At 34.7% G+C, this 10,643-nt stretch overlaps 1 protein-coding gene across 1 annotated transcript in view; it reads right to left on the bottom strand.

Moving 5' to 3' along the window:
• The window catches only part of LOC145684052 (uncharacterized), a 70,200-nt gene extending 60,871 nt beyond the window's left edge, over positions 1-9,329 (bottom strand). Inside the window, exons 1-2 of the mRNA XM_081755889.1 lie at positions 9,147-9,329; positions 2,144-3,252 (exon numbers count right to left, since the gene is read on the bottom strand). Coding sequence (XP_081612015.1) covers positions 2,144-3,252; positions 9,147-9,267 — 1,230 coding nt within the window. The 5' untranslated portion in view covers positions 9,268-9,329. The remainder of the gene's footprint in view (positions 1-2,143; positions 3,253-9,146) is intronic.
• Positions 9,330-10,643: the final 1,314 nt, after the last annotated feature.

Consider the following 10,643-nt stretch of genomic DNA (forward strand, 5'->3'; position numbering starts at 1 on the left):
CATACATTGATAATCATCAGCATGATGAAGTTAAAGTTATCACAAATATTGGAAAATGACATGTATCATACCACTGCAAACAAACGGGTGGAGTGCCAACAAGTGGTCCCAATCATCTTTGAGGAAGTAATTCCTGAATCGTTTGTGTCTTTTCGAATGGCTTCGTCTGGTAGCAAGAATTGCAAGAATAAAGAGGACCTAACAGAGAGAAAAAACTCACGTTTCGTCTTTGTAGCTGTCTTCTGACAGAGAAAGCAACATAATCAAGTTTACAAAGACGTAACTGAAACGTCATTAAATGTAATAAGGTACCTAACTTCAGCAAATAAGATCAACGCGTAGCAAGGAACATCAGAAGCGTAACAATGCGTTACGCACTCTTAACATTATTTTTCACCTTTCAGGCCTTGAGGCATCTTTCAACTCTAGCGGGTTGGAACTACGCAATGGCTCCGCTACACTGCTAACGAACTTTTCGGCTAAACTTAGGCAAGTCTCAAAACGTAAGCGAACATCTGGACACTTTAAGTTACAACCTAAGGTACCAATTATCGCTCCTCCAGATTGAAAATGTTGACGGAAATTCTGGGGTACGTGAAAGATGTGGTAAAAAGGCAGCCAGGGAAAGTATTAAAGATGTCTTCCTAACATTTATCTGCTGTTATTGAAGACATCCAGAAAAACCCCAATCAAACAGACAAACTGTAAGATTTGAATACCTGACTTCCCGAATGATTCTGGCCAGTATTCCAGTGTACATTAAAGTGGTATACGGGCAAAATCAAGCGGCCGAAACATCCTGCCCAAATCTCTGAGGGCCAAAATCTCAAGTACTCATAACCTCGTTAAAAGTATTGCGTTACGACAATACAAAGGGCGCGAGTTTGGCAACCTGTAGGGGACCAGTTGTATCTTGTAAATACGTAGTTGCCCTTCAACAGCATTGGTAACTTTTGTCTGGGGAGAGAGAGACCATTTTTATCCACTTCTTACATATTACTTCTTGCACGCAGTAATCAGCTTGTCCACGTCAGTGCACACAGACTCTGCACATCTGTCCCCCTTTTGTAAAATTCTTTGCTACGTATCCCTACTACCGTGCTTCTGACATCATTAAGTCATTCAGGGATTATTCTTCACAGATGATTGGACCATTCTTGTCGTATCACTCTTTCTTGTTCGCAATGCAATGTCTCATGCAATTTCCCAACATTTGCGACAGCCTGTAACTCGGTCATGACGCCAAATTTCACTATGTCTCAGATGAACTTTTTTTTCTGTTTTCATGTGTAGAAGCTTCTCCAAAGTGTTTTAACATATATCCTGTCACATCCGAGCAACTCGGATACAATCCATCTCCCATCTTACACTATTTCATGTGCATTAAACAACAATGAAGTCAAACAATTGCTAAAGTGATAATAGAAACTTTTCTCTTGAATCTTCTTCTTCTTTTTTGTTCTTAGATATTTACACAATATACACATACATAGGGTGGCCACAAAGTCTCGTTACCCCTGAAAATAAGTAACATAAACCACTCAACGTAAGTAAATAAGTACACTTAAAGAACTGAAAGATATGAACAACAATGCTTTCGAGAAGTTCTATTGAAATAGGAAACATTAAGTGTTCAAAGGATCAGTCTGTCAACCGTCATTCTCATGACAAAGGATAATACGCTGCCAGGTCTTGTGCGACATTTTGTGGAGCATTGTTGGTGTAACTTGACTGAAAGCTTGTTTGACAGCTTTCGTCAATTCGGCAGTGGTATCGTAACGGTTTTGTGCAACGATACCCTTTATAAACCCCCATAGCGCATTAGCACAGGTGGTGAGGTCTGGGCTACGTGGTGGCCAAGCAAGTGGTGCTGGTAGATCCGGACTACCACGATCAATCCAACTCCCGAGAAAGACTTCCGTAAGATATTAACGTACGGCGAGGGCATAATGGACAGGTACCCCATCATGCTGAAACCAAATAACAATGTAACGGGAAAACTTACATTAGCATTTATCAAAGGGTAACGGGACTTTGTGGCCAAAATAAAAGAATACGTTTAGAAATTTTGCTCGTAAATAAAAGAGTATGTTTATGAATTAGCATACTAAGTTGAAAATGAAAAATAAAGTTAACCTCTTACCCGTCGACGTAAATCTGGATCATATACACAATCACAAAATTTGCAGGGTACGTCACGCACACTCTTTTTGTCTTTGCAAGATTTCTTTAATCCAAACTGCCTAATCGCTTCAGCAACCACATCTCTAACAAAGGTCACCTGTGCACCTGCTCTAGTCACAAGGCTGAATATACTTCTCAAGTCTGCCAACTCTTCATCCTCCATCAGCTGCTTATTGTAATCATCATCTTCCTTGGGTACTCTAATTATCGGAAGATGGCAACCCGCTATGAAATCCTGGTAAGGAAAAACTTCATTTGCGCTAATATATCCCTTTTTCACGAGCGCTTGTACCTGATGAGAAGCTTCCGCTGACGCTGAAGATCGTGTACGTGACATAGGAAACTTAAGATCCTTTTGTGGATGAATCGTTGGTTTACGTTCCATTGTTCTACGTTCGACATCAACACCTGCGGTTTTATCTAGATCAATAGCAGCCATTACTTTCATCATAAATTCATTAGAATCTTCTGTTAGAAACGCATACTTTGAGCTACTTTTCACTTCAAGCTCTTCACGACTATTTTCTTCAGACTGTTTTGATTCTCGAGAAAGGAATTGTATTAATATATTTTGTAGTTGATCAAAGAAATCCTGATCTATTTCATAGATATTGCTTCTATATTCTGCCTTCTGTCCTATATCAGTTCTGCTCAATTTTCTACTTTTAAATATTGAGCCTTTCTCCTTGCTTTTCACTAATTGATGGATCATATCCAATGCTTCTCGGTAGTTGGTAGTGAGCTTCATTAATCTTTTAATTTTCTCAGGCGTCAACGTATCACACGGGCCTTTAGATTTGCGTCTTGGTTTTACTTCTGGAAGATCACGATGCGATATGTGATCATCGGGTAATAATCTCAGAGTTCTATCAATAAAGCTGGGATGTTTCTTAGGTTGGATCTTCGTATTCAAGAGCATTTTCTTTTCTTCGTCAGCTTCTGTTTCTTTTTCATCGCTAGCTTTCAAGTCATTCTGCTCTGAAGTCACACTGTCGCTCTTCTTTGATTTTAAATGTAATGAAGAAAGGGACCCTACCTGTGGTAGAATTACAAGAACTCCAGATGAGCCTGAAATATAGTATATATGAGCAAGTACATCAATTTTGGTGGAAATGATCATTAATTTTATTCAACTTAATACGTAATTAATTTTATGTACAATATGTTAAACTACTACAACAAACATTAGTGGTACCGTATTTTACGGACTATAAGACCCACTTTTTTCTTCGAAAAATTAATTCCAAAATTCAGGCGCGTTTTATGCTCGAAATTAATATAAAAATGTCCAATGTTTGATTTAAAATTCCTGCCAGCCTTAAAAATGACCATGTATTCGACGCCACGGGAAACTTGTCTCTATCTGGCTATGTTGGATTCAACTGGCAGCAAGAATGCACCGATGGCGACGAACACGAGTTGCGGGGATTCACAACTTTGCTAAAACTGTCTCCCTCCCGCCCCGCCATCACAAGCCTAGAACCAGAGACTGGAATATATAGACCGTAAACTCTGCAAAACGGTATTTAAAAAAAAAAAGTGCGTCTTATGGTCCGTAAAATACGATATATACGTACATAAAGTACATATATATAAAATCTAAGATACAGCAAAATTATACATTGAGTGACTCAAAAATGAAGTAGTAATTTTAAGTTTTCATTTAAATATTAATCAACCCAGTGAAATAGATGCTTCTGATGCAATTTCTTGACCCTGTATTCAATTTCGTATAGAACTATGGTAGTTTGTTGTATAGTTTTACTCTCCTCGAATAGAAATTGTGTGAGTGGATTTTGTTGGCCGAAATCTTGGTGAGTGTAAAATTTGTAGAAATTTGGGTTATACGGTGGTTCAGAGGCAAACCGCTTACCTCTGTGCGTGAGGTTCCTGGCTCGGTCCCCGGCCAAGTAAATTTGTCGTTGATACCGTCATGCCCGTGGGTTTTCTCGGGGTACTTCCGCTTTCTCTCACATTCTCATTCCACCAATTCGTTTATCATCATTCACTTGCCTTAATCATTCGTCTCCCTCAGCCTAAAGGACATAATTGTGGTACGTTAAACTGATAGATTTCATTCCATTTGTAGAGATTCTGATTCTGTACGAATGAAAGTCCGCATTACTTTCAAAAGTATTATGTGAATATCTGTAGCCTCCAAAATTTGGACATTCATGTGTGTTTCTGATATTATAGCATCCATAGTTTGCAACACTGAACAATAAATGTGGTATTATATATTATCGTTGAATATGTAGATTTGAAATTTATACTATTTAAAAAACTACAACTTTATATTGGATTAACAACTCTGTTAATCTGGTGGTATTGCAGAGTATGTCAAACCATGTCTTCCTGCCATGTTTGGATTGCACAAAATTTCAGCGATTTTTATCTAATAGTTCAAAAGTTGCAAAGACATTTCAAGATAGATGGTCCAAAGTGTATATGGAACTGTTTCCCAAATATACACAAATATAAGAGGTAATATGTTCAGGCTTTGAAACAAGGGTCTGCTAGGCGTAGTAGGAGGTACAGAAGACATTATCCTTAATATTTTTTTCTGAAGAATGAAACTACTTTCACTAGAGCACAATTTTCCTAAAATATAATACCATATATTAACAGCGAATGAAAAACTGCATAAGACACAATAATGAACTTAGTTGTTGATAATATTAGGTTAAATTTACGAAATAAATATACCCTTTACTATAACTTCTTCGATAGTAATGTTATGTTCTTATCTTATGACAGATTTTCATGTATTCAAACTTCTAAAAGTTTAACTTTCTTATTAATTTGTGTTTCTTTATCATTAAAATATGGAAAGAATTAATTGAATAGCTCGTTATTTGGATCCCAGGCTACAATTTGCCATGTTTGTTTCGCTTTTCTTTATACGAGTCTCATTATTTGCTATTCATGTTCGTAAGTTAATTAAAAGTGGGGTTTAAAATGTGGTACTGTGTTTAGCTGAGATTAACTTTAAAAAACAATACAGCTTTAATAACGAAACTAAGCTAACTTTAAAGAGTAATACAGATTTGATCACAAAACTAAGCTGACTTTAAAGAGTAATACAGCTTTAATCACAAAACTAAGCTAACTTTAAAGAGTAATACAGCTTTAATCACGAAACTAAGCTAACTTTAAAAAACAATACAACTTTAATCACGAAACTATTCTAACTTTAAATAAGCAATACAACTCTAGTCACGAAACTAAGCTCAAATTCATGCTGAATGTTATCATATGAATCTAGCTGTTTCCTTTTTTATTTTCATATACGATTTAAATTAAGTTATATTAAAAAACTCAAAGGTACCAATTTACTGCTTCAAATTATTTAAGATTGTCTGCTTACAAGCACATGTGTGTAAAGGAGTGTGTATGTTACAGTTAGAAAAAGACTAACAACATATACAACATGCTGGTTAACATGTTTTATTTCTATTTACTTATTTATTTACTTTGCTATATATATAGTACATAAATAATTTCTTCCTGTAAAATAAAAATTGTTAGTATTATTGATAGAGAACGATATACTTCTCAAAGCCACGAAAGTTGTTTTTTTTTTTTATTTTCTCGAAAACTACGCATGATAAATCACCGTCAAGCATGTTGTTCTGTTCAGCTGCATATGATTCATCTTCTGATTTATATTTTGTCTTTGGACAACATTTTAATTATACACAGATTAAAATACAAAAGTTAATGATAATTTTAGGCTATATCTCATTAGCCATACCATTCACTGTCATACTGTTAGTGTTTATAATCAAGAATTTAATGAGTATATATTTCAGTATCAGTTTTACCTTCAAGATTTTAATGAGATTATACTTCAGTATCAATTTCACGTCCAAGAATTTAATGAGAGTATACTTCAGTATCAATTTCATCTTCACGAACTTAATGATGTTATACTTCAGTATCAGTTTCACCTCTAAGAATTTAATGAGGTTATACTTCAGTATCAGTTTCATCTCCAAGAATTTAGTGATGTTATACTTCAGTATCAGTTTCACCTCTAAGAATGTAATGAGAGTATACTTCAAAATCGATTTCACTTCCAAGAATTTAACAATGTTATACTTCAGTATCAGTTTCACCTGCACGAACCTGATGTTATACTTCAGTATCAGTTTCACCTCCAAGAATTTAATGAGGTTATACTTCAGTATCAGTTTCATCTCCAAGAATTTAGTGATGTTATACTTCAGTATCAGTTTCGCCTCTAAGAATGTAATGAGAGTATACTTCAATATCGATTTCACTTCCAAGAATTTAATGAGGTTATACTTCAGTATCAGTTTCACCTCCAAGAATTTAATGAGAGTATATTTCAATATCAGTTTCACTTCCAAGAATTTAATGAGAATCAGTTTCAGTGTCAGTTTCGCCTCCAAGAATTTAAGAAGGGTATACTTCAGTATCAGTTTCACCTTCAAGAATTTAATGAAGATATACTTCAGTATCAGTTTCACTTCAAATAATTTAATGAGAGTATACTTCACTTTCAATTTCACCTCAATAAATAGCGTAGTTCTTATACACCATTCATTTTTAGGTTTAAAAAATCATTCGTTTTGCCCCATTTTCTCTGAAATTATCATGAGATTTTGCTCTCATGCATATTATTTTGTTCGTTCAGTAAGATAGATCGTTATACAACTCGTTTTAGGGCATCTTTTTCTCGTTGAACATTAATACTGCAACATTTTTGTTCTTACTGTCTCATAATATTGAAGTGTAGCATAGTTTCGCGACCATAATATCAACCAAAATAATTTTTTTATGCGGTATCAAGGTAAGATGGCGTCAGTGCATTGAACTGGAAGGGAACTATGTAGAATAACAATATACAAAGAAACATTCTCCTTGCAGTAAAATGGTGAGAAAAAATTAATGGCAGTTTTCATTTGGCGTAAAGATATTCTTATAATCTTTAAATGATGTCTGTTTAAATTCAGTTAAACTCTTTATTTTATTATTATTATTATTATTGTGTCGTTTACGGCCAATTTCATATTAGACTTGAGTTGTTATTATAAATCTATTGTCGAAGTCAATTGCTAGAAACATGGTCTGTTCATCTTTAGAAGCAACAGCTCGATAACTCTTACAGATAGTGAGCAAGAAACTCACTGTAAAGGAAGGTATATGTGCGAGGAAAGACCAGTGCAAGAAATACGTATATATCGAGTAGATGATAGTATGCAATATTGTTAGTGTGAATTTCGAACTACAATTTAGATTAATCGATGCTTGTTCCTCGTTACATTGGACATAGCAATATAGCGATGAACATAACACCAATTAAAATAACTCTACGTGCTTTAAACCTTATATAATCCCAAACAATTTATTTTGTTAAAAATATTTAACACTCATACGCAGTTAACTGCATTTTAGTGATGTAAAAGCTAAAGAATAAATCAAAGACTTTTACGGATATTGATTTAACGAAACGAATTAGCGATTTGACGAAAAATGAAGTGACTGTTACATAATTAAACAAAAAAATTATCATTAAATGTGCCAGAATAATATTATCGTTTACAGAGTGGTGCAAAACCTAGCTACCAAACTTAAGCTGTAAATTACTATTGAATGAAAACATATGAAGTTCTCATTTAAATTTTACTTAAGAGTGCATATCGTAAATCCTGTCATTTAAATTACAAAATTTCATTGTGTTTTTCCTTAATTTTAACGTAATTTAATCTAAAAAAAAAAAAAAAACTTAACACGACTTTGTGAAGGACATTGGCTGAAATAGCAAATATTTCACATATTGTAACTACGTTTAGCTCTTACAAAAACTTGGGATAGCTTTGGTAAATTGACCATGCGATATCCATGTGTAGCATATGTTTCATGAAATTTGAGAACTTAGTTGCATTTTTTAAAAATTATTCGTTGTAAGTAGGTTTCGGACCATGTTGAATATTTTTACCAATATATATATACGAGGAACAGCCAAAATATTCCAGGAATTTTATTATGGATCTTTATTACCACAATGTATTACCATCCATTTACATAATTATCTTCAAAGTAGACACCTTCGAAATATACATACTTTCTCCATCGCTCCTGCCATTGCTGAACACACCGACGAAAACGGTGGTAAAACGGGTAACGGTGCTGTTTTCCTTAAAGCACTGACACTAGAAACTGATTTTAAGGCTATCAAAGTAAGTATCTGAAGCAGATGTCTCCAATTTACATATGAACTTGATATATGTGGATTGTTTGAACCGCGACACTGCACCATCTGATCACCACATACTACTCGTAAACTGACTGTTATGATCTGTTCACACTTATCTTATTCATAACTAGACAACTTAAAGAATGCACTGTACAAGATTCACTGTAGTTGCATCACAAATGCCAAACTGCTCCTCATACATATATGTATTAATGGTTAATATGGATTGAGTATAGTCCGCTCCCCCCAGTGATTTTTAACAAATCATAGTGATTCTAACGATTCATATTAGTTCATAATGAATCGGAATCGCATATTATAAAGATTTAAGATATAAATCTTGTGGTAAGGAAGCTTTAGTATAAGTAGTAGTAGTAGTAGCGGTAGTAGTAGTAGTAGTAGTAGCGGTAGTAGTAGTAGTAGTAGTAGTAGTACTAGTACTAGTAGTAGTAGTAGGAACGGGTTAGAATCCCTGCAGAGGTTGGCTGGGTTCTCTTCTCGATATAAGAAGTGGTAGTAGTAACAGTAGTAGTAGTAGTAGTAACAGCAGCAGCAGTATAGTAGTAGTTGTTGTAGTAGTAGTAGCAGTAGTACCGGTAGTAGTAGTAGTACTAGTAGTAGTGACTGTTCCAGTTCCGTGACAAAGAACTTGGGGGAGCGGGCTATACACAAGCCGTTAATATATTTTAACCTATAGCTTATTTCTTTAAATTTTTCTGATTAATTATTGAGTTCTTACCAGTTTCTCTTCTTCCTTTCCCAGAAATACTCTTTGGAGACTTTAAAGAACTCTTGGAGCGTTTAGAAACTTCCAAGGAGTCAGAACTTTCCGATGCCTCTATTTCCATTTCGTCATCCATTATTAGATATTCAGGGCACACTGGAGATTTCAGCACTTACTGATCAGATGTTGCTGCAGAAATCATAGTGATTTTTTTTTTTTCTGAATTCTACTCGCATTGTTGTCTTAAACAATAATTCCGTAAAAATTATTACATAATTAACAGTAATTACTTCAGGCTTCCATTAGAAGGACAACCCTCAAAACTTAGTGGTCGCCAAACTTATGAAGCTTCTGTACCGTTTTTAAATCCTATTGTGAGCTACCAACCAAAAGAACTGCCGACTTTATTTTATTTTATTATTTTTTTTTTAATCCTACATTAAGATGGTTCAGCTCAGTGGAGGAATTAAGGTTGACCAACCGGAGCGTTAACGCGATCTACCAAAACAAATCCCTCGAGCTACTAGTAGCTCGCAATCGATTGTTTGGCTATCACTGTTCTAATTGTTAGTCCGCAATTAATAAAACTGTTAAAACAATATTGTTTATTTATATTGTTGTCTATGATAACACAAACTAAGATGTTTGGACAATAATCTCTCTATATATACAGGGTGGCCCAAAAGTAGGATACACTCCAGCATTGATCAAGTATACCATTCTAGCTTATAGGTTTATTTGCTTTGGCTGTCCCGAGCTTAAGATATAAGTAAAATACATTAAGAACAAATAATAAAGAAACTAAGTCTACCTGATGCATAACAATAAGAAATTATATAAAATGCAATGAGATGATCAGTACGGTACTTAATACCTACTTTTGGGCCACCTTGTATATATAAATTAACCCTTTCATTAACGCTGGGACATATATGTCCCATGATACATTCTCAGAAGACTCGTGGTAATTTACCGCATCTTATTGCTATGAATCGATGTTCCACTGGTAAAGAGAAGCCTGCTAATGGTTTACAAAATTCTTATGAACATAATGAAATATACAGTAGTGAAAGTGAACGTGGTGATAATGGAACAGATTAAAGTGAAGAACAAGGTACTAGTGATAAATCAGTGGTTGCATGTACTGTTATTTGGAAAAGGATGCCAAAATGTAAAATATTTGTAATCATAAATACGACCCAACTGTTTTTCTGACAATATACGTATCATAATTGAAAATACAAGATGCTCATTCATGTCACTACCACTGGGACATATAGGTTCAACGTAGAAATATCAGTGGGATACATATGTTCCTCCGAAAAAAAAAAAAAAATCGCAGTGAAAGGGTTAAAGTGACTGTTTGTGACTCCATACTTCTTGAAATACTTGACCGATCTCCATCAAACTTTCAACATAGATGAGGTTCGAGCCTGGGATGTTTTTTATCATTTCACTTTCACGGTGCAACTTGGGGGAGGTGGAGGGATAAGATATTTAAAAATGATCGAA

The sequence above is a fragment of the Thermobia domestica genome, chromosome 4 (assembly GCF_964235325.1).
Source record: "Thermobia domestica chromosome 4, izTheDome1.hap1.1, whole genome shotgun sequence".
NCBI lineage: Eukaryota > Metazoa > Arthropoda > Insecta > Zygentoma > Lepismatidae > Thermobia > Thermobia domestica.